The 24,923-nt window shown below is 34.2% G+C and overlaps 1 protein-coding gene across 4 annotated transcripts in view; it reads left to right on the forward strand.

Moving 5' to 3' along the window:
• Positions 1–4,235: 4,235 nt before the first annotated feature.
• Positions 4,236–24,923, forward strand: part of LOC136805301 (arf-GAP with SH3 domain, ANK repeat and PH domain-containing protein 1-like) — a 42,715-nt gene continuing 22,027 nt past the window's right edge. For 3 of the 4 annotated variants that reach the window (XM_067061887.1, XM_067061903.1, XM_067061910.1), the window contains exons 1-8: positions 11,334–11,543; positions 16,625–16,697; positions 18,712–18,798; positions 19,346–19,380; positions 20,967–20,993; positions 21,222–21,293; positions 24,507–24,556; positions 24,701–24,764. In XM_067061887.1, coding sequence (XP_066917988.1) covers positions 11,427–11,543; positions 16,625–16,697; positions 18,712–18,798; positions 19,346–19,380; positions 20,967–20,993; positions 21,222–21,293; positions 24,507–24,556; positions 24,701–24,764 — 525 coding nt within the window. In that variant the 5' untranslated portion in view covers positions 11,334–11,426. Of the gene's footprint in view, positions 4,283–11,333; positions 11,544–16,624; positions 16,698–18,711; positions 18,799–19,345; positions 19,381–20,966; positions 20,994–21,221; positions 21,294–24,506; positions 24,557–24,700; positions 24,765–24,923 lie in introns of those variants that run through there. The other variant, XM_067061895.1, reaches the window with a different exon arrangement.

A 24,923-nucleotide genomic window follows, 5' to 3' on the forward strand; every position in this document is an offset into this window, starting at 1 on the left:
GTTCTTCTTGATTTTTGTCTTTCGATCATCTAACCTCCCTTTTGCCACGAAACCCGGGGGGGGGGGGTACTTAGGCAAAAATGGATGATGGGTATGTGCGGACGGTAAAGGTCGGTTTTTCACCTTTCAAAGTCTCTCTAAGGGTCGGAAAACTCAGAAAGTTTTAAATTAGTCTGTAAGGGTCGGAAAATTCAGGATTTTTAGGAAATTTTTTGATTTCCAGAGAAAAAAGTCTCTCTAAGGGTATGACTTTTTTCAAAAATCGAAAAAAAAAAAATTAAAAAGTCTCTGTAAGGGTCACTTTTCAGCAAAAATCAGTCTCTCTAAGGGTCGGTTTTCGGAGGTCCCGTCCGCACATACCCCTCATTCGCCAACCCTAGCACCCCCCCCGGGCCACGAAACTCCCTTTTACAGGTTCAACAGCCTGCGTTGCGAGGTAAAAGATGTTGAGTGCGCGATTTCTGTACCAAAACCTATCAGGCGCGCACTTGTGGAAATTCGAATTTTCAGAATTTATACAATTGTTACCAGTTTTTTTTACTCTCAACTGCACCAGATTACTTTTAATTTTTAAGTCTAGAGAAGGTTACCAAATTTAATCAGGTCACTCCATCACTGTAAAAGTGTTTTAATGCAATCATAACTCGAACATTGATGTGTGACCCTCCCCGAAGCGCCCCTTTGCATCACGCCGGGATTTTTTACCTATCACCACGCCAAATTCTTTGATTGCACCATCATCACACGCAACAAAAATCCCCGGAATATCGCTGAGTGGTTTGCTTCGTATAAGTTGAGATAACAAGAAAGGGGCCTACTCTGATGGGGTAAATTTTTGAGTCTGCTAAATCGCGTGCCACGCGTGCCAGCGTGCCATCGGTTTTTAAGCGTGCCAGCGTGCCATGCGTGCCTTCGTGCCAACTGTCTTGGCGTGCCAGCGTGCCAACTGTCTTGGCGTGTCAACGTGCTAGCGTGCCAACGTGTCTTGGCGTGCCAACGTGCCAGCGTGCCAACGTGCCATCCAAATTTCGGCGTGCCATCCAAATTTTGGCGTGCCATCCAAATTTTGGCGTGCCAACCAAGTTTTGGCGTGCCATCCAAGTTTTGGCGTGCCATCCAAGTTTTGGCGTGCCATCCAAATTTTGGCGTGCCATCTTTATTCCGGCGTGCCATCCAAGTTTTGGCGTGGCAACCAAATTCCGGCGTGCCATCCAAGTTTTGGCGTGCCAACCAAATTCCGGCGTGCCATCCAATAAAATAATAATAAAAGTACTAATATTTTCATATCTCTAAAACAGCTCTCTTGGAGCATTTAATGTTTTCATTGCATGACAATCTATATCCATTTGCACCGCCAGCATTGTTGGTACACCTCATATTTTGTGATGATGCCATTATTTACATAATTTAAGTGTCATTACATAAAATAACCTTGAAAATGCTTTCCCACTAATTATGAGGGAGTCCATATTGAGGTCCACAATGGGGTCCATATTAAACAAGTTGTGTCATTTTCTCCCCCAAGCTTTACCGAAATTTCGGTAAAAATTCGGACGAGCACGCCGAAATTTGGATGACACGCCAAAATTCGGATGGCACGCCAAAATTCGGATGGCACGCCAAAATTCGGATGGCACGCCGAAATTCAGATGGCACGCCGAAATTCGGATGGCACACCGAAATTCCGGATGGCACGCCAAATTTGGATAGCACGCCGAAATTCGGATGGCACGCTGGCACGTTGGCACGCTGGCACGCTGGCACGCCATGGCACGTTGGCACGCTATGGCACGTTGGCACGCTATGGCACGTTGGCACGCTATGGCACGTTGACGCGCAGGCACGCATGGCACGTAGGCACGCTGACACGCGTGGCACGCGATTTAGCAGACTCTAAATTTTTGCACATGGAAAGTCTTTTGTGCTAATTCCCCTCCGTCATTCTTCTAATTTAATCCGTCCTCTAATTAGTACGAATTAATTATTTTGGCAAAATGAAATAATTTATTTAACTCTAATTATTAGTACGAGTCCATGATCACGAATTTCTGATTTTCCTCTAATTTAGTTCGATAAAGGTCAAATTTTCCTCTAATTATAGTACGAATAGTAAAAATAAACGAATTTTTTTTGTTTCAAAGACACTTCAAAGACAAGGAGGTATGGAGATACCAGCTGATTTCATTTTCAAAACGGTCAATGCAAAACTTTACAGTCAAATGAGAGAGAAAGTTCTCAAGGAACCGGAAACTTTTGAAGAAAAGAGAAAAGTTGGTCAAAATAAGAGTTTGAAAAAGAAAGAAAAAATAAATAAAAAGTACCAAAAAGTGTGTTTTTAATTTTTCAACCCCTAATTTAATACGATTTGATATCTCTTTTACTCTAATTATTAGTACGACAATCAACGTCAATTTCCAAGGTATTTTATTAATTCCGCCTAGCGAAAGTATTACGATAGCCTTTCGCGGCGGCGGCGGTGTAATAAAAAAATTAGAAAACGAAAGTACTCGATACGGTGGACAAACTCACTAAATTTAAATTACAATTTACACGCTCATACAACCACGGACGATTTTCGCGGGTTTTCTTTGGATTACGTCATATATCTTTGTGTCTTTAGATTCACAGTTTGGATTTTTTCTTTATTTTCTTATAAGCATATACTTTATAAGAATCAAATCAATAACTCTTAATAAACGGTGATATACCCTTCGGTAATTAGTTCTTACAAAGTAAATAAGGGATGGCGCACAATATGATCATATCTATTTTTCTTATAAGCATATACTTTATAAGAATCAAACCAACAACTCTTGATAGACGGTGATATACCCTTCGGTAATTAGTTCTTTCAAAGTAAAGAAGGGATGGCGCACAATATGAGCATATTTATTTTTCATATAAGCATATACTTTATAAGAATCAAATCAATAACTCTTGATAGATGGTGATATACCTTTCGGTAATTAGTTCTTACAAGGTAAACAAGGGATGGCACACAATATGAGCATATTTATTTTTCTTATAAGCATATACTTTATAAGAATCAAATCAATAACTCTTGATAGATGGTGATATACCTTTCGTTACTTAGTTCTTACAAAGTAAACAAGGGATGGTGCACAATATTAGCATATTTATTTTTCTTATAAGCATATACTTTATAAGAATCAAACCAATAACTCTTGATAGACTGTCATATACCTCTCGGTAATTAGTTCTTACAAGGTAAATAAGGGATGGCACACAATATGAGCATATTTATTTCTCTTATAAGCATATATTTTATAAGAATCAAATCAATAACTCTCGCTAGAATGTGATATAGCCTTCGGTAATTAGTTCTTACAAAGTAATCAAGGGATGGCGCCTAATATGAACATATTTACATTATTGGGGAAAACTTCGTCGGGGAAAAATATTCGTCACTTGCTGGTAGTTGGTAAACGCATTAAGGCTGGGGTAAATTTTCGTCGGGGAAAAATATTCGTCACTTGGCCAAAATTTCGTCACTTTTCCCGGACGAAGTTTTCCCTGGTAAGGCTTTTTTTTCTATAAGAATCAAATTAATAACCCTTTATAGATGGTGATATGCCCTTCAGTTATTAGTTCTTAAGAATTATAAACAACCATTGTTCGTAAATTGATCTTATCTTTTTAGCGATTTTGAGCCTCGTTGTTCATATAAAATTGTTTCATCAAGGCTCGATGTATGTAAAGTAGACTTCAGATTAGCTTTCATCTCTACTTCTTGTTTTTTCCTATGCAGCTTAAACTTTAGGCGAAATTTTCGACTTCAAGTCGTCTTGTTTCCTCTTATTATTAGTACGACCCCTTCAAAATAATTATTTTTCCGGAGGATTAAATTAGAAGAATGACGGCGGGACTTCGTAATACCGATATACCGATCACTTTTTACCCCAATTTCCGAAATGCTGATAAATTTTTCGCTCAAATACCGATACCGATCGATTTTTCCCCTTTACTCTCAACCTCAGTCAGTCAGTTGTGCTAGAATCTGAGGAGTTAGAAAAAGTTTAGAAGCTAAAACATGAAACAAAAAAACATGATATTATTCGCGTACGGAACGTCTCGATGTAAAAGCTGCAGCTACTTCGTACCGCAATTCAAAAAGAGCAACAGAAAGAGGGCGACTTTCGTTTTTGTTTCATCGCTTGCGCTCGCTCCGCAAATTTTGTTTTCGAACCAAGAGCAAAAACAGAAAATTTTGCGAAAAATGGGCTTTGCACTGCTCTTCTTCTGCAGCTTTTTGTCTTTAGAGGTAAGTATTTCTTTCTCCGAAGGTTTTGCTTGTGTTTTAATAAAAAAGTTTGTAAAATCGAACCATCATAATGGTGAAGGTCATTCCGTAGACTACAAAGAAAAGAGACCAGTCTGTGTTGCATATTTCCAGGGGATGACAATCGAAAATTTCGATTGTCGAACCAATCAAATATAATCTAAATCAATCGAAGTGATTGACCGAATCGGTCGAAGCCAATCGAAGTGATTGATCGAAACGATCGAAGTCAATCGAAGATTTACATCATTTTAAGATTGATTTGGTTCGATTGGCTCCGATTGATTGGGTCAATCACTTCGATTGGTTTCGATTAGATTCGATTGCTGGTGCGACAATCTAAGTTTTCGATTGACATCCTCTGGTTAGTACGGTCTGGCCTGAGTACAAATAATGACTTAAATGCTCAAAAACTATTTTTCAAACTCGGGCACATACTATTAACCTACCATAAATTCTCTTTAGAAAGTTCTAAAAGCTTTTTTAATTAAAACTACTAAAAAAACACATCATAGTCAATATATACATCCAGCATCAACCAATCGATCAAACAATGGAAACCAATCGGAATGATTGATCGAAAATCGAATCCAATCAAAGACGATCGAAGATTTACATCTTTTTCCCATTTTGATTGAATTCGATTTATATACTTCGATTGAATACGACCCTCGACATGGCCCGAGAATTCTCGGGCCTCTTCGGGACATGTTCGGGCCGAAAGACCCTATCAATTCTTTTGGCCCGAGCATGACCCGAGTCATTCGGGCCATGTTGGGGCCATGTTAAATGTTAAATTGATTCAGCCATGTCCAGTACAAAATAGTACAAAATAAGATTTGTCTGTTATGTTTATATCCCCCAAAAAAACTTTACGAGCTTCCCGTGGACACACTTCAGTTTAAAACCAGGACCAGTTTACTAGCAAATATTTCCATCCTAAGTATATTTTATAACTATGTTTTCATACCAAATAAGACGTTTAATATTTATATGAATTTGTACAACATTCATATATTTAATATAATTAAAAGAAACCAAGTTTTTCTCAAACAGTTACATCAATATGCCTTCTTACCTGTCTTTAAAAATATAAATAAAAGTAATCACGGAAAAGGACGCGAAAAATTAAAGACATATGTGTGAGAACAGAGTAATCAAACTCGTTAGAAAAAGTACCATTAGAAGTCATAAAAAATCAACCTGAATAAATGCAATCGAAATCCCAGAGAACTTCATAATTCCCCAAACCACATTACATTACTATGTCAAACTCCCATTACATAAATTTTACAATTACGTCAGAGTAGACTACGCTCGCCACCAAAGAGGTTTATTTGGAAAGGGTAATTACATTTTATTGTTCGCTTCTTTTTTAAAGATTGGCCGGGTTGGAAAAGTATGAATTTCTTTGTACATATTTTACCTACCCCAAATATTTAGGAGGCTGAGTTTTAAACAAATGGTCAAGTTGAAACAAATGATAAATGTATCAAGGTCTGTTTTATTTACCCCCTGGTGACTTAACAAAAGAGACTTAACTCGATGTTACAATCCAATTATTGAAAGTTTGTCTCGGCCTTTTTATAATGAGCGAGACATACGTTCTCTGATTACGCAATTTTCATATTGACATTTTTGAGGCATTTTGATGTAACTGTCAAAGAAAATGTTAAAAAATTCAGTCCTGAAATTACACGCCTGTTTAAATCATGTTTTCAAAAATTGGCCCGAGTGTGGCCCGTGCGTGGCCCGTGCGTGGCCCGCGTGTGGCCCGAACACGGCCCGAGAATTCTCGGGCCAGCTCGGGCCATACTCGGGCTTGACGCGAATTCCAATAAAAGTTTTGGCCCGAGAATTCTCGGGCCATGTCGAGGGTCGTGATTGAATTCGATCGATTCGACTCAGGGGGGGGGTCGGTACTAAAATTTCAGACATCATGACATTTAGTGACGTGGTGGTACTGCAAAAAAGCTCAAAAATAATTTCAGTACCATGTGTACTAAAATACCAAAAAGGTGGTCCCCTTAAAGAAATATTTGAAAAATCTTAGTATTTTGTTCTAAAATCAGCCAAAATGGAGCATTTTTTTAACAATTTTGGAAAAAATTTGATTTTTTTTTTCAGGAATTTTCGAAATAATCTTCAGAAATCTTTCAAAATTTTTCCAATTTTTTAAATATTTTTTTAAAAATATTTTTATGTACAGTTTAGCACAGTTTAGTAATAAAATTATATCATTTCGCAGATTGATGCGCTAAATTCGACTAGGTTTGTAACAATGACCCCATTTTGGTAAATTTAAACTCGTAAAAGGGCAAAAAATGGGTGGTATCTATGTTAAATTGCTCAAAATAATTTTAGTACATGTGTACTAAAATAACATTTTCGAAAAATAGGTGGTGGTATGCAAGAAATTCTTGAAAATCCTTTTAGTACTCATATATGTCTGACATTTTAGTACCGACCCCCCCTGTTCGACTCCAAATCGAATTCGATTGAGTTCGATTGACATCTCCTGGATATTTTCAATTTTGGATGTTCAGTCACCGTATAAAGGCGGTCATCGGAAAAATGCTCTGTTCGCGTCGCAACGGAGCGCAACGGGTGTTAAAAATGCATGCGGGCGGACGGCACGTAGGTTTTTTTAATCACGCCAGTAACTCAGGGGCGGGTGGTAATGCAAGCAAAACAATTTTTCAATGGTCGTCAGAGCAATTGAGAAAAAAGCTATACTTTAAAAGAACAAATTGCTTTTCCCAGATTTTTTTCCGCATCTCCGCACCGGAAAATCAGCGGAAAATTTGATGCGGGCAGGTGACTCGAATAAACAATTTTTCGATGACCGTGTAGTAAAATACTAAAAGTTAAGACCTTGCTGCAATCTTAGTATACTAAGACATAACCACTGACCTTTATATATCCCTGGGCCAAGCGGGTGCATCTCACTAATCCGACACTTTTTAGTCTGACAACAAAACAGTCCGAATCCAGACAAAATGGAATCAACGCGGAAGTTTGTCTACTCCCCATCCGACTGCTTTTTTTTTGTCCGTAATCTTTGATGAATCATATTTTGTCTGACAGCCAACTTAAAACTAAGACATCTAAAAAATCACAGGGCTCGAAATAACGGTCGGACATCGGACATTGTCCGACCCAAATCGATTCTAGTCGGACATCATGTCCAACCCAATTACTTTCAGTGCCTTCAAAAAATTTGTCAGAGGCGTTGTGAAATTTCCTAAAGAAATTACAATTTACATAGAATTAGTAACTTCTTTATTTACACAAAAAAAACTCAAAGTTGCGATAATTAGTGTTAGATATTCATTTTGTGTGATGCTTTTTCTCAACAAATGAAAGCATGCTTCAACTAAAAATCATGGGCTTCTGACCATTAATTGGCATTTGTTTAGCTTCTTCGTGATCAATTTGAAATTCTATCAGAAGCTTGTAGTAGACTTGAAGTATATAGATTTGGAAGTACATAATTGTTCATAGAAAAATGCGGTAAGATGAAAAAAATCGGTAAACACAAAACTGAATTACCATTTAATAGGTAACACCTTTTAAAAGAAAATTGTTTAGAAAGAAAAAAATTGAAGTGGCTCCGCACACTTTCGGTTTATTCTTATGTAAGCTCACAAAAACAAAATAAGGCACCTGCTTTTTTCCTATTCACTCAAATAAATCGGGATCGTTTGTTATGATTTTCCTCATAAGGAAATTTAGTATTTCAAGCATTCTTGAGTATTTATATGATCGATCATGATTTTTGGAGATAGAGGCTTAAAATTAATTAATTAAATTCAATTATGTCTGAGATGATTCATTGTACTAGCTACGTACAGAAACCTTTTGCTTTTATCGACATGTCCGACCCATTTTACTTTAAAAGCCTTAGGACATGTCCGACCCAAATCAATTTTTGATCGGACAATGTGTCTGACCACCTAAATATCGTTATTTCGAGCCCTGAAATCAACAATTCTCCACTGAGCACTGAGACTGAGGAGTCCCTTTGGCTGTTTGGAATTTTACAACCTTATTCTTACACAATCACCTACCTAAAGTTTTACCAAATTGGGTATATAACCCCTTTCCAGCAATCGGGAACAAATAATATTTTCAAATTATATACAACTGAAAAGAACAAGTTTATTTTAGAGATAATCCGTTCAAACCTATATCAGACAGACATGACCTTTCACAACCTTTCACCACCTGCTAATAAAACAAAGTGATCAAATAAACAATTGACATGGTTTGCTCGACATTATCTTTAAAATATTCAGCATGTTAAATAGTAAAATCTACTGAAACTTTGGTGATGATATATTTTTTATATCACATATATAAACGCCCCCATCTTTTTAATAGTCTTGTCTGATTTCTGATCTTTCTTTTTCCGCGGTTTTTCGTCAAAATCGCAAAAATTTGAGCCCATGAAAAATTTTGAGAGTTAAAAACTGCGAAAATTAATTTGAAAATTGAAAAAAATCCCTAGGAAAATGAAAGAAATTTGTCCGGCAAAACCGCTAAATTTAAAAACTGCGAAAATTCCAGAATAAAAAAAAACGCGAAAAATTAAAACCTGCGAAAATTAAAACCCGCGAAATGCAATTTTTCGGATATTTTTTTTCAACCAGGAAAATTAGTTCCCAAGAAAATTAGTTCCAATAAGGTATTTACAAAAAACAAAATGTTTTATCGGTTAGTGTAAAACACAGGTCACAGGTCATGGGGTCACAGGTCACAGGTCACAGGTCAGTGTTGACAGGTCAGCTTCAATTACTGTACTGTAAAACACAAAGAACTGACAAAGAATTAACACTGCTGTAAAGCAGTTGTTAATGTCAAAAATATAATTCCAAAGGTATTTTATTGATCTAGAACTATTTTAAAGCTAAAAATCTACCCACGTGCTTACCACGTGATTTTGAGTTTTATGCCGTGTATAACACGGACCTGTAATACTTGTAACTTATATATTACATCTATATCACACATCTTTTCAATGTTATATGCATGTTGCGTATGTTATATACAAAGAATACGTATTAAAAAAATATTGATCTCACCTTTTGCTTTAAATTAATCTCATTTTATCTCCTGCATCACCTTGGGTATGATAACAAGAATTGATGAGAATAGCGTCAATGGGATTATATTTTATAAATGTTTCAATATTTTTATCCCCTGCATTGTATTTTTGATAAAATGACCTCACTATTTTCGTATTTCTAAAACAGCTCTCTTGGAGTATTTGTTGTTTTCAAAACCTGTCAAAGTATTCTTTATGCAATAGGATACTGACACTTCAAGTGGAGCGTCAGCATCCTATTGCATGAAGAATATTTTATTGTTAATTGGTGCACAAAACCTCATACTTTGAGATAACACCATTATTTACATAATTTTTTTAAGTGTCATTTGTTGTCAATATTTGGGGTTGATGATTTGTCGTTTAAAGTCTTCATTCAAATAACATATTTTGATATTAGATTTCCATTATATAATATTTTCAGGAACTTATGTTATGAGTAGTCTACACAATAGACAGCTCCAGGCTTTTAGGCCTTACTCTTGGTCTGTAGGCACTGCTATAGGCGGCCAATAGTAACCCCCACCGGGAATTGCTTATTAAAAGGTTTAAACATAATAGACAACTTTCACAAAAGATGTCTATCAATAAAGATTTCAAATAAAAGAATGTTTAAAACATAGCTGATTGGCTTAGGTTTCGAAACTCTCTACTGTTTCATTAAAACCTCAGTGCGCATGCGATTTATCCGGAGAATTTCAATATTCAAAACAAGAGCAGTGCTCATATCCCAAAGAGTAGGAGTTTTAAGCTCGAAAGGAAGGAAGATATGACGTAGCCTCTGTTATGAGTTGTATGTTATGAGTTGTATGTTACGAGTGCGTTACAGTTTTCTGATCTGTAATTTATATGACCTCTGTAACCTGTGACCTGTGTTTTACACTAACCGAAGTTTTATGCTCAATTAGTGAAATATTTCAATAAATTCCTGGCTGCAATTTCAGTGGGCATTTTTCTGTGAAAGATTTACTTTCTGAATCATTAAACTATTGCTGCATAGTTTCTAGATGGGTCAAGACCCCCTTTCAGGAAGACCATTCCTTAAGTTGTAACCCCCCTTTGGAAATACATTTGAAAATTCAGACCCCCCAAAAAATCAAAAGGCAATGTCATAGTGTCATGGGCAATTTTCTTTTTGAAAAAGAAAACATTTTAAAAATGTTTATATGTACATGACTTTATGAAGACCACCCCCTTGGATAGGAAGAACCCCCTTCATTGCCATACCCCTTAGGAAGCTCAAACTTTTTACACCACCTAAAAAATTCAAACAACACCATTGTCTGAATTTCTTAAAAATCTAAGAACCCCCACCTAATTGCAGGCGAGGGGGGGGTAGAAACTATGTTACTAAAGATAATATTGCATGTGGTGGAAAGGAGAACCAATGTTAAAAGTTTTGGTAATCTTGTCAAGCATTGTTAGAATACAGCCCTTAAACATCTATTGTGCATAAAATAGCATCCTTAAAGCAAACTTACATCATTTAGCTTACATAGAAAATCACTTGTATCTTTACAAATGACTTCATCTGTTTTAGCAAGGGTTTAGAGGTGATACTACTATCACTCAAGTATTTTCTGAAAAATATCCAGAATTAGAAGTTAGAAATTACTACAGCATTAGGGATACTTTACAACCTTATGAATTTTGGAAAACACATAGAATCAACCAAGACAGACATTGACAGCAAGAAAATAAGCCAATGTTGCTTTAGGAACATATAGCTCTAAACAGCTTTAGAACAAATGTCATTTACAATTTATACACCCTTGTATTCTTTGCTAAATGTCTCAAATTCTTTGACCCATAAAAATATTTATAAATTTCTTCCTAAGAAGTTTATATGTACCACCACCATGTTTCTTAAGGAATTGGTTGCTCCAATGCAATACAAGTTTAATTAAGGTTTGATATCTTTTATAGGAAAAATAATCTTTTGTAAAGTGAAGTCAAAATAAAACAATGCTTCAGAAAGATCCATAAAGAGTTTTTGTTTATTGATAAAGATCAGCCATCATGTCTGTGACAGTCAACACATTCATAGAAGATTGCAAAAAAGACCTATCTGGTCAGCGCCATATCTTTCCAAGAAATATGGCAATGTACAAAAATATGGTTTTTGCTCAAGATGAGGTATTTTTCTTTGTTTCTTACTTTTCTTTATATAGTATATACTATTGTCTAAAGCCTTTTTCTGCAAATTTAGCCTGCTGTATATCTTTTTCTGAAGGTTATATTTTATTTTTTTCCGCAACAGTTTTCAACTATTCATATTAATGTACTATACTATCTCACTGGGCTCAAAAACGTTGAAAATCGACCTATCCCAATCAAATTTTTATATTAAAATTGACAATTGCAATAGCGTTTACATGATTAAGAACATTTGTTAGTAATTGAACACGTAAAATTTGAAACTGTAAGGCTCAAAAGGGCTTAAAATTTTCATTAAAGTCATTTTCATTTACTTTTATCAAAATTTTCCTCAGATTTTTGGTTCTAGACTAGATACAGTCTATGGAATCCTGGATTTTCCTTGAAACCCGTATTTGATGTATTTTGATTTTTTCGCATTTTCCAACAAATTTGGTCATTTAGACAGCTAATTATCATTTTAATGACTGAAACAAAATTACTAATGTATTATGTTCCTGTATAAATGTGATATACTGAAAGTAACTTTTTTCATCCAATTGAGCATAACTTTTGATCTAATGAACCAAATTTAATAAATAAACAATCAAAATTTAAGTTTATCTTTCTTCTTTCCGATTAAAATAAGAATTGGTTCTTCAAAAATTTTGAATGAATGAATTGAATGAAATATAATTAAAACAAGTTTTTGCTGAAGGCAAAAGGTTTTCTTTGTTTTTTTTTACGTAAGAATAAGAATAACATTTAAATAAGTGGAAAACAGTGATTTAATGTTTCTAATGAAATTAATGTTATATTTAGATTCTATTTAGAATTTCACCATTAGGATAATCCATAGTGCAAGTATTCAATGTTTCCATTCAGAAATTTTGCAGAAATTGAAATTTCAAAGACACTTTCCTTCAACAGAAGACCTGAATTAACGGCTGAAGACCTGAATTAACGGCCGAAGACCTGAATTAAAGGCCGAAGACCTGATTTAGCAAGTCACTCGTCTAATACCTGATAGATAAGAACCACTAGCCACTTAGCTTGAACCACTCGGCAAGGCATCAGTTGCGATGGTTCAGTGGTTAGTGCAGTGGTATCGAATCGAAGACGAAGGATGGGTAGTTCGAAACGAGTTAATGGCATTAATTTTCATTCTTTTTAGTTTAAAATCTTTTAACTTAATTTGTTTCTTACTATACTAAATGAGTTTATGAAATTTTTTTGTAACACTAGCCCAGCATTAAGAGACATCTCCGTCTATCTATCACGGGCTTCACATAGCCCCAGATAGCCCTAAGAGTAAGGCCAAAAAAAAAAGTAGTCTTGTTTCCGGAAATCGGCCGGGTGAACTTTTTTTTGGAAAAAATATATCTCACCCGGCCGCAAATAGAAAAAATCAGCGAGCTCGTCGCAATTAAAAAGATACATAAAGAGTTTATTTTCCATTTTACGATTTTACGATCCATTTAACGATTGTATTCAAAGATTTATAAAGAGTTTATTTTCCATTTTACGATTTTACAATCCATTTAACGATTGTATTCAAAGATTTACGTATGTCACTTGTGTTTTGAAAAAGAAAATCTTCTGTCACAAATGTTTTCTACTTTCCTGTTTTATGTTGTTGTGAATAGAATTACCTTAGAGTACAGCTTCTTCTTAAAATTTCGTTTTTTCAAGTAAAGAGACATCGAACCTGGATTATTTTTTCGTACACGTCAATTAGAGTTTTTCTAGGAAAATTGAAAAAAAAAATATTTTCCGGCCGCCCGGGTGAGATTTTTTTTCGTCACCCGCATTTCCGGAAACAAAACTACTTTTTTTTTTGGCCTAATACGGATATAGGTAATCTATTAGCTTTTTGGGGGAGAAGTCGTTGCAGTGTAAATCTTTCGCAAATTTAAAAACCCACTTTCCTGTGGAAATAATTGATGTTTTTTGTTTTTTTGGGACCCTTGGGGCACAAGGTACCTGTTGACGGCAAAAATTCCAAAATTCGCGAATTGACCATTGACAAAATTAGGCGATTGACGTCACAGATTTGGGAAAAACTTCAAAATGCGATATCTCGAGTTTGAGAAGGAGTTGGGAGGTCGTTGACCCCTCATTGGATCAAGAATTCTATGGGGAATAAGTTGGGAGGGGTTATGAGGCTTGAGTGTAACTTTGAAATTTGGCTGAATTTTTAGGTGTTTTCAAATGATCGATGACGTCATCAAAACAGGAAAAAATGCGATATCTCGAGATTGGAAAGGAGTTAGGAGATGTTTGACCCCTCATTGGATCGGAAATTCTATGGGGAATAAGATGGGAGGGGTAACACTGGGTATATAGAAACTTTCGAAAATAAATATATTCAAATTGAGGCATTTTGGGTCCGATGACGTCATCAAAACCTGAAAAATTCAATATCTCGAGTTTGAGAACTAAGCAATAACCCCTCATTGGATCGGAAATCATCGAGAGAATCTTTTGGGTAAATGACAAATTGATCTCAGTGAAGTAAACAATTTATTGACCTTTCGATGACGTCATTTAGAGCCCAAATGTCGTCACATTTGACGTCACAAAACATTAAATATGCGATTTCTCAAGCTTCAATCAGTTATAAGTGATAATATTTCGTTCTTTGAATTCAAGCTTATTACCTTCCCCCGCCATCCAAAGGGCTTTTGATGTGTTCAACAACACCCTACTCAGCGGGTGCGACGCTGGGTGACGGTGTTTATGAAAAATGTGTGTAACGCAAGATGGTAGCTGAGCTGCTATTCTCAAATTTTGCCAAGGGGTTGATTCCAGTATGAAAGTCTTTCGAAAAAGTAGTTGATGATACGTCGTGGTTTTAAATTTGTGCTTAAAATTTAATTTTCATCTATGATTTAGCGCAAAAACTAGCACTACCTTAAAAGGATTTGACATTCGAATCGAAGAAGCCCCTGCAGTGACTTTTTTAACGAAAATAATTCTGATGTCAATTATTCAAAAATCATGTGACGTAAATTTTCGAATTTTAGAAGGCGTGGCACTTTCTACGAAAAAGTTAGTAAAATTAGATTTTTTAAATAGTCAATGCGCAGGTAAAAAACAGTAGAAGTGGATATAAAATGTTGTCCCGTAAGTTTGGATATATCCATGATGTTTTGAAATCAAAGTATTTATTATTTGGTCTTTTAATGCGCGTCATTTTGCCCTTAAATTCGTAAATACAGCATTATTTTCTTTTCCATTCTTATGCACTGATGATACATTTGACTCTCTAAATTTGACGTTTTACTGCTTTATAAGTTCCCGTTTTCGATTAAATTGAAATCGCCTTCAAACTTCTGGAAGAAACTCTCATAATTGACAGTTTAATGTTTACTAAGCTAATTTTATGGTGAAGATTTCAAGTCATATTCTCACTTACAATTTGAAGCATAGAAAGGTATTTTATTATATTTCGCCGTGTCAATTCAAGACAGACTTAAGTCCATTTTTTCGAAAATTGACTTAAGACCATAACCCCCTATTTTAGCATGCGCGCTTTCCAAAAACTGCCTTAAGTCCACAGAATTCTAATGGGAAAGAGGTGTATTTTGCAATTAAAAAAAAATAAGAATTTAGAAAGTTCCATAATATATCAACCATAAACAGCCTTAAGTCCTAAATTTTAGTGCAAATTTTATTTTCTATGAAGCATTGACATAAAATGTGTAGCCTTAAGTCCAACACATCTCAACCTTTAAAGTCAATTATCTCAAAATGGAAAAAATGGACTTAAGGCTGTCTTGAATTGACACGGCGATTTACGAGAAATCTTCCTACTACTCGATATACTCCCGTGGTTGATGAAAACTAATTCGAATTCCCTTAAAAGTAAAGTTAGAGAGCATCAGCAATACCATCTTTATCATCCTAAGGGCTTTTGATGCGCAAGCTTTTTGACTTCTACTGTCAAATCATGCATGTTGGTTGTTGAAATACACATTATTTGCGCTTCTTTGATGCAAGTAACCATTCAAAAAGTATTTATTTTACATATTTTGAGTATTGTTTAGAAATATTGAGGCTGAGGCTCTTCCAAATTTCCAATGAGACTTAATTTCGCGGATGACACCCAAATCCGCAAAATCCGCAAAATTTAATCCCAGAGAAAGTTTATCCCATTAAAGTATTTGACCGCTGCATCAAGTCTTCAGGTCTTTGGCTGCGGGACCACTAGTTTTACATAATAAACATGGAAACAAGCTCTTGCTCAGATTTTGAAATAATGACCTCCAAGATATAACATTTTTACTCAGCTTGAATTAGAAAAGGAATCAGGGGGGGGTCATGCAGTTATTATATAAACACTATGACAATTACTACCGTGGTGGTATATAAACCAAATTTTGGGAAAACCCAAAATTGTCGATTTTGGTAAGATATTGTGTACTAAGTGAGCACATTTTTCAATTTTTTACTTAAAATTTTAGGTTTTTAAAAATTCCGGAAGCAAAAAAATTCAAAACATTTTTTTCAAAAGTCAAAAAAAATCACAAAATTTTTTCTTCAATCAAGGCATGAAAGATTTTTTAACAAACTTGGAAAATGATTGAGATATTTAACATTTGAACGGTCGTTAATAAGACAAACCCAGTAAAATGGTCTCAAAAATGAGGAATTCAGTGAAAATATTGCCAAATTTGGTATTTTTGGGGGTGGTATACACCAATTTTGAGGGTAAAATCAGTTAGTACACTATGGAATAACTGCAAGGGTGGTGGTGTCTGTAGAAAATGTCCAAAATTGCAGTTACTCCACATAGTGTCAAGGAGTAACTGCAAGACCCCCCCCTGAAGGAATAGTATTTGAATTGAAGTAATGGTTAACGATGGAAAACTTTCCCAAATGAAAAAGCTCTTTTTTTCAAGCTGACTTGACTTTTTTTGTTGAATGATTTGCTTCTTGTGGGTTCAGTGTGGATTAGGTTCAACATCTTTGCTTTTTTTAACATATGAAAAAAGGATACTGATTTAACTCTTTCGCTGGAAATCATTGCAATTGCCAGTAATTTATTTTGTTTCACATTTGGAAAAACACTTTTTTAGATACTTGAGGCCGACAAGACTTCAACACACAAATTAAAGAAGGCTATGAAGACTTTGCAAACTGCTGCTCAAGGTTAGTTCAACTATTTTACTCAGTTTGGCAGTTGTACTGTTCTGTAGCACCATGTCTCAAGATTTGTGACATAATTTTAAGGTGGTAGTCATATGGATTTTTGAGAAAAATTCTCAAAATTATCAAAATTGAGATTTTTTGATATTTAAGAGCAGATGCAGCTAAGAATCAGAAGAGCTCAATATAAAGTGGGATCATGGGGGTCTTCAAATCTTCCTGAAATTTTGACACAAGGTCACATATCTTGGGTGGATCACACACAAAAAAATTCAGCTCTCTAGCAACAACGGTTGGTAAGTTATGCCCAATTTACGAAAATGTAATTTACAGACCAGTAATTTACTTACCAGAATTTAAAACTTTAATAACTAGGCCAATTTTGATCCGATTAAGCTGAAATTTTGCACACTGGTAGATTTTGGTACTATCTTTCAGTTTTTAATGAAAAATTTTTTTTCGGGTCAACAGGAATTCCACCATTTTGATTTTTCAATTTTCCAAAAAATCTTTACCGGATGATTCTACTGTAGGCTTGATTTCCCAAAAAAGGGGTCTTCAAATTTTCCACTTTTGTACCTTTTCGGAAAGCTGTACTTTCTGGATATAAAGAGATATTTATATAAATGGAGATATTTTGTCAAATTGAGAAAATGACCGCCCAAGTTCAGTTTTTCACTGATTTTAATTTTCCCTCGTTTCCAGGCCCCCATATTTCAGAGTGAGAAGTCCCCCTAAAGCCCCTTCTGGGTGAGAAAGAAGTGTCTGTAAGTTGCACCTTTTGGTTCATAGCTGATGTACTACATACATAATAACACAATATACCGAAAGAAACTTTCTCAGATAGCTATACTTAAAGCAAAACCAAGCTAAAGTTTGAGAAATAACAGTAGATTACGACCTTTTACCAGATTACCAGATTTTAATGGTCTAAGTAGGGTTTTGGTGTCCCTCTATATTGATTTTGAATTTTACAGTTCAATATGGTACTTTTTCATAAACGCAAGAAGCAGCTCAATGCTGACCTGACGGAAATTTTAAATTTTCCGGTTTCCGCCCTTTCCGCCCTTTCTTTTCACACCCTAGTTTCGGGCGGGATACAAATGCGTCAATACAAACACGGGCATATAAATTTTAAAGTGGGCGTTGTAGTTATACGACTCTGCAAGAAACATCAAATCATATCAAAATTTCTAGTTTTTTAATCAATTTCTTGATAAGATCTCCAAAAATAAGTTACTTTTGACTTTAAAGCCGTTTTTCTCAAAACGCGCTCAAGGGGGTTTGCACATGCCTTATCGGATATATCTCAGGATTGACAAGTGCTATGGTCATGAAATTTTCAGGAAATGTTCCTTATGTGATTTGGCAGAGGATATAACAATTTTTCAAAAATCTCATTTCCTCATTTTTAATCTCAAAAAATCGTCTTTTTAGGTTCCAGATCCCCTGGTGAGAGATTTTTAAAAACAATTCCATATATCCTCTAGCTTTCTTAATTACAAACCTGTATGCCAAATTTTATTTGTCAATTATTTCTGGATCTTAAGAAAAATATGATACCATATTTTTACCATACCTTACCCCCTGGACCGTAAAACCCCCGTCTTTGATATTAAAAAAAAAATTATATTTTTATTTCTTAATAGTTTTGAAGTGAAATAATAAAAACTTCTCAAGTTATTGCAAAAAGTGTAAAAAAATAACATCCTCAAAAATCCATATGACTACCACCTTAAGGGTGCAATAAAAAATGTTATTCGAAATAATAAAGTATTTTAAGACATTTTGACTGATATCGGCTGCCTAGCAGACGTTAAATTCTAATTTGAAATCTTCAGAAAGAGCTTGAAATAGTGAGCAAAACATAAACTGCTGCATCAAGTCCTATATTCAAACGCACAAAGAATTTTCTTGGCTTTTTTTAATGTTATTTAAAGTTGAAGTACATAGAAGTTCTTAAAATCTTGAATTTACTTGATTATCTAGTAAGTTATGTGGTTTAACTTTGTTACAGGAAATGTTCAAAATGAGGTGACATATGCAGAAAGTATGGAAAAGCTAGGGTCTGTTGCACTCTCCAGAGAAGCTGAAACTGGCATTGGTAGGTATCAAACCACTTATTGTGTGCTTAAGATAATTATTGGCGTGGTCTACCACAATCTGTTTTCAAAGGATGCATAATATTCTATTATGATTGCTAACTCATCCTTTGAAACAAAAGAAAATCTCAATTCAACTTCAGTTGAGCTAGAAGTTGACAATGTGTGTCAGTGTGTTGCAAAAACTTTAGGGCAGCCTGGAGACCAAAAATGGTTGGATTTGGCTGAAATTTGTTCCTTGGGTAAATATCTAGAGGTGTTTTTTCTTTTCAAAGATTTTGATTTTTGGGGCCTCGGGACTAGTTATTATTTGAGCATCTCGTCTTCAGAATTTGAAAGATCTTTATCTAGTTAAAATTATATCAAATAAGCAGCTAGCTAGCCTAAAACGGTCAAACATGGCATCTGTTACAAACCTTCAAACTTAATTTTCTCAAAACTACAAAAATGAACTTAGGATACTCTTATTCCGATGCAACGATTTATGTGATCTTTAATTTCTTTTAGCATCAAGTTTGTTACTCACTGTTAACTTTTTTTTCATTATAGGAACTGCATTTCTGAAGCTCTCAGTAATTACAAAGGTAAAAAGCATTACTTATTTAAAATCTGTCCCCAAAAAAAGCTGTCGCATGAACAAAATAAGGATGCAGACTTTTAAAGAATTTGAATTAGATAGAGGTTTTGTACTTTTTCAGGAGTGGAATATTATAAATGGTCTTAGAACATCATCACTGTGAAAATAATTTTCAAAAACTTCAATTCAATCAAAAATATAACCCAAAGATTGTCGACTTTAAAATCTTCAAAGAACAACAAAAAAGTGTCCTTTTTCTAGTCTACCAGACAAAGGTTATTTTTTGACTGAATAAAATATCTTTTGAAAATGTGTGATGACGCTCTAAGATGGAAGATTTGTTTGTTTGAAAATAGTTCTCATCTTCATTCTTCAAAATTGTTCCAGTTCTTTCTTTATGATAATACTACTCATTATCTTTCCAACAAGCACAGAGTCGCTATCTAATTTGAATTCTATTGAAATTTAAAGCCTTTCATTAAATGCCACTTCAATTACTGTCCTCTCAACTCATATGGATGTTTCATAGCAGAGCTCTAGAGGATGAAATCAACAATCTACATAAAAGATGCCTGAGAATCGTTTACTCAGACTACAACTCATCATACGAAGATCTGTTGAACCATGATAATGGTTCCACTTTTCATCAACGAGCAATTCAATCCTTATCCACAGAGCTATTTAAATCAAAACTCAATGAATCAGAAAATAAAATCTTTCTCAAAAACCAATGTTCTCAAAACGAGAAAAAGGAATTCCTTTCGTCGTAGTAGAGTAGTTGAAAGTGAAATAAATGGAAAATCGTCCTTAGCTTTCTTGCGACCTAAAATCTGGGCTACCCTTCCCGATTAATTTAAAAATTTTAAAACCTAGATGAATTTAAAAAATAAATCAAGCAATGGAGGCCAACTACTTGTCCTTTCCGAAACTGTCACACCTTTATCCATAGCGTTGGTTTTATCGATTGAATTTAAATTAATTTGTAAATAATAATTGATCTTGAGTTTCAACCTTCTAGATAGATTTTTGATTAAGAGTTGATATTGATTAGCCTCGAGCTAAGTACACATTGTACTACTTTACATCAACTTTAAAGAAAAGAAACATAAACATAAACATAGCTGTAAGGAAGTATAATATAAAAGAGGATTTATATTTACGATAATTATTGTATTCTTTTAGAATTCGAACTGAGTACGGCCCGTTTCTATATCCCTAAATCGACATATTATACTCAAGTAATGATGAAAAGGCAAAATAAAGTTCCAATTCGCATTATTAAAGTGGCTCATTTAATAAACGTAAAGTAAATTATTTAATAAACGCCCCCTCTAATAAACGCCCCTCCTGAAAATCAAAAAATTTAATAAACGCACAGGGCGTTTTTTCCAAGTAATACAGTTTATCGAGACAGACTTTTAAAAGCTATAATTGGAGTGAGAAGGTTCATTACGCAGAGAAGGCATGAAATCAGATAATTGTTCAAAATAATTGTTAACAGAGCATGGTGTTGGCTCTCCTTCGCAAAAGTTCTTTTTCAGTTTATAAAATCTAGACTATATATACCCTTTAATAATCACTTAAATTTTTCAGGAGCTGGCCAACCATAGGAAAATCTTGGTAAGTTTTTTTACTTAAACAAAGTTATAAAACCCTATCTCATGGACATCATATCCCCTTTTATCAGCGTCTTGAATAAAGAATGAGGTTGTATTAAGATTTCTTTGGAGACACAATTTTATACACAAATGAATATTTCTGACATAGTAGCTAAATTTCTTGGATGACCACATGGTTAAGGACCCTTTTAGGGTAATGTTTTTGAAAAATCTTTCACTTTAAATTTAGTGTGAAAATTTCAATAACATGGTGCTGTTCCCAATCAACTCATTGCTGAAAGGAGATATGAATAAAATTGGGGTAAGTATTCAGAATTTAATCATTCTATTTCAAGAGAAAACTGCTAATTTCAGAGTAAAAAAGTAGAGGGGTAGCTAATTCTTTTTGTCAATGTAGCAGCTTCAAGGTCTTACCCCTTGCCAGCACGATATACTACCTAGTAGCCAACATCATTACTCTCTCTGGTTTTTTTTAAATGTGGTTTTTAAAATCAAGCTGTTAAGAGCTATGGCGGTCTCTATTTTGGCATTATGCTGAAACACTAATTTGAGACTTGAAAGGTTTGTTTGTGATAATTCTGTTAATCGCACGATGAGTTATTTTTTCTTTTTTGGCGCGCCTTCAAAGAGAGCAATTAATCGTTAATTGCATCATGTAGAGAGCAATTGATTGTTAACCCTTCGATGCGGCGCCAATTTTTACAAAATTGATTTTATTGTTTTTTCTTACATTTTTTTTCATCGAACGTTTTAATTGCATTCGAAATTCCTTTTGAGAGAAAGATAATCAATAAGCAACAATTAAAGAAAAACATAGAGAGAAGAGAAAAATATGAAATTTTCAATGTAATTTACTTTCCTAACGGGGAAAAAAGTAGTGAAACCCATTGTGCGATTAGTTCGTAAATACATAATAACTCGTACAATTCGAAAATTGCACTCGTGATTTTTTGTTTAGAATTTTTCTCGTCCTTTCAGGTCCTTTCGGACTCGGAAAATTAATAACAAAAAAATCACTCGTGCAATTATTCTCGAATTGCACTCGTTATCATGTGATGCGTTAGTTACCAGCTTTTCTCGAGATTGGCTCATTTGATTTTTTGCATAAAGGTGCATAACTATAAACCCTCGAATGTGACAAAACCGGAATTTTCGAAAAAATATTTTTGGTAGCAAATTCCCACTTTGGATCATAATTTTTCCTGACTTTTTGCTTGAAAGTAGGGTACCAACAGCAGATTTTCACTAAAAAACTTTTTCGCCTTAGAAATTGAATCTTTTTCGCCTTAGAAATTGAATCTTTTTTTTTTATTGAATATTTTTACAGGATAACGCAGACAGTTATACAAAAAAATGATATTACTAACTATGTTGGTCCTGACTTAAAATAAACAATAAATTTATAAAATGATTTATATAAGTGTCCTTTAAAATAAAATAATTAAAATAATTGACTGCTTGATATTATGAGATGAAGATGGCAAAAACTGACTATAAAATATTGTTTGCAAATACTTGGTTCTCTGCGTTATACGAAAATCTCAGGTAGATTTATAGAAAAATCGCTAAGATTAGAGACGATTAAGACCAATGATGATGACTAGAAATGGATATGAAATATAATATTTGAAAATTATTAAGTGTAAAACCGAAAACAAATGACAGAAAAGATACCGATACTATCACTCGTTCCGGATTTTCCGTATATTTTCCTCGCCTAAAGGCTCGGAAAATATTGTACGGAAAAATCTCGAAACTCGTAAAATATTTCTCATATTGTACTCGCAACTGTCCGATAACTATTACATATCATGAGCTTCACACTTTTGGATTATTTTCTTATTTTCTTTTACGCATATACTTTATGAGAATAAAATCAATCAATAACTATTGATAGAGGGCTGTAGAGGGTAATATACCCTTAGGTTATTAGTTCTTACAAAGTAAACACGGGCTGGCGCAAAATATGAGTATATTTATTTTCTTTAAAGCATCTGCTTTATAACAATTAAATCAATAACTCTTGATGGCGGGTAATATACCCTTCAGTTATTAGTTCTTACAAAGTAAAAAAGGGATGGGCACAATATCCACTTTATAAAAATCCCATGCTACAACCCATGCCGCGAGTTGAATAACACGAAAATAAATTACTAAGGTGATATTTTTGAGTTGAGAAGTTCGACCAATAAAGCTATAATTATACTCGATTATCTTTCTCAAACCTTTAAACAACTTTTTTGTCATCTAATTTTCGCATATTTACGCATATTATTCTCCTCCTTTCCAAAAAAAGGCAAGTTTGAGTCATAATTTACACTTCTAAAATGGATAATTTATTTAAGAGAGGGACCTTCCTTCGGGAGAGTTGCAGAACATTTTATAAAACATTACCTGTTTCTGTTGAAAAATGATGGTTCTTCTAGTTGGTATTAAGTGGAAAAAAGTAAAAATCAGAGGATAAAATTTGACGAAAGATAACGAAAGACTTGTTAACAAATACCTAAAACATATTTTCATCTGAAATTTGTCATGTTAACAGTTTGATTGAAAAACGAGAAATGAAGTGTTTCATGTTGATGCGACGATTTTTTGAATTTTAGAAGTATGTTTCTTTGTTTACATTTTTCTATCTTCCTGTTTCTGTTTTGAAGTAGACTGGAGTCGTTTATAATGCGTGTAATACTAATAATACCAATACTAATAATGATAATAATACGGGATTTAGTTTGTATAAACGACTGGAAGAATCCGGTGTTCCAGCCTTAAAGATACCCCGGCTAGCTACGCAGAAACTTGCGTAGAGAGAAAACAATTTATCAAGCAACAACAAACTCTCAAAACGAAATCAACTCAAATGAAAAACTTTCAATACACAAATCCACACATATTTTTTTTCTCAAGAATTATTTTGAGCAGGAAAAAATTATAATTGCAATATTGACACTTTTCTTTTGTTTGAAGTTAGTGCACAAAGGTTTCTAGACGACTAAAATTGTTCCATTCATTACTTTTTGCTTTATTTCTACTATGTATAAATTAGTCGTCTAGCTTGCTAGACTAGTTTTGAAGAAATCAAACCTTCCTAAACCGGCAGATCTTCCCGTTCGACTAGTCTATCCTGAATAAATTACTCTTAACAGATAGTTACATACCATCGTGCAGATTAAACACGAGCGTTGGATATATTTTTTCCTTTTGATGCAACCAAAAAAATCTACCGAAATTTGGTAAATGAGTCCCTGACTCGAGTCGCATCCATGAAGATCTTATTGAATTTGTATATGGATTGCATTTATTGAAAGTGAAATAAAGTAAATATCTATAGGCTGTGTTAATCAATATATCCCTTACTTAATTTATGACCAAAAACTCTCAATCTTTTCTTTGTAGTAGTAGATTTTGAGTTAGCTTCCATCTCAACTACTTGTTTTTCCCATGCACTCTAAATATTAGGCGTCTTGTTTATGTTTCTTTTTAATGTAAAGCTCTATGAACTTCTTTCTGTTTGTAGGATATGAAAAGGCCGGTGGATGATGCTTGGAAAGAATACAAATCTAAAGGGTAAGCAGACAATTGTCTGTTCATTTTCAAAAATATCACGCAAAAACGACTTTCTGAAAAAGTTTATATATAAGATAACTTGACTGCAGTGTGATGTTTCAATAATGAACCCTAAATGAGATATTTATGCTATTTTCACTTTAGTATAAAGAAAGAGCAGCGCAAAAAGACATCAGAAATCATTCTTTATCGCATTGACCAACCTGAGGTAAAACTAATATTCTCACTTGCTGGAAATGAAAACTTTAAAAATTTAGCTCATTTTTAGATTTTTGACGATGTTGATGAAATTTAAAAAAGTGCAATTTTGAAAGCATTTTCTTCTACAATTACTAGTCTTCTGTTGTGATTGGCCAGCAGAAAGTAG

The sequence above is a fragment of the Clytia hemisphaerica genome, unplaced genomic scaffold (genome assembly GCF_902728285.1).
Source record: "Clytia hemisphaerica strain Z4C2 unplaced genomic scaffold, Clytia hemisphaerica genome assembly, whole genome shotgun sequence".
Classification (NCBI taxonomy): Eukaryota; Metazoa; Cnidaria; class Hydrozoa; order Leptothecata; family Clytiidae; genus Clytia; species Clytia hemisphaerica.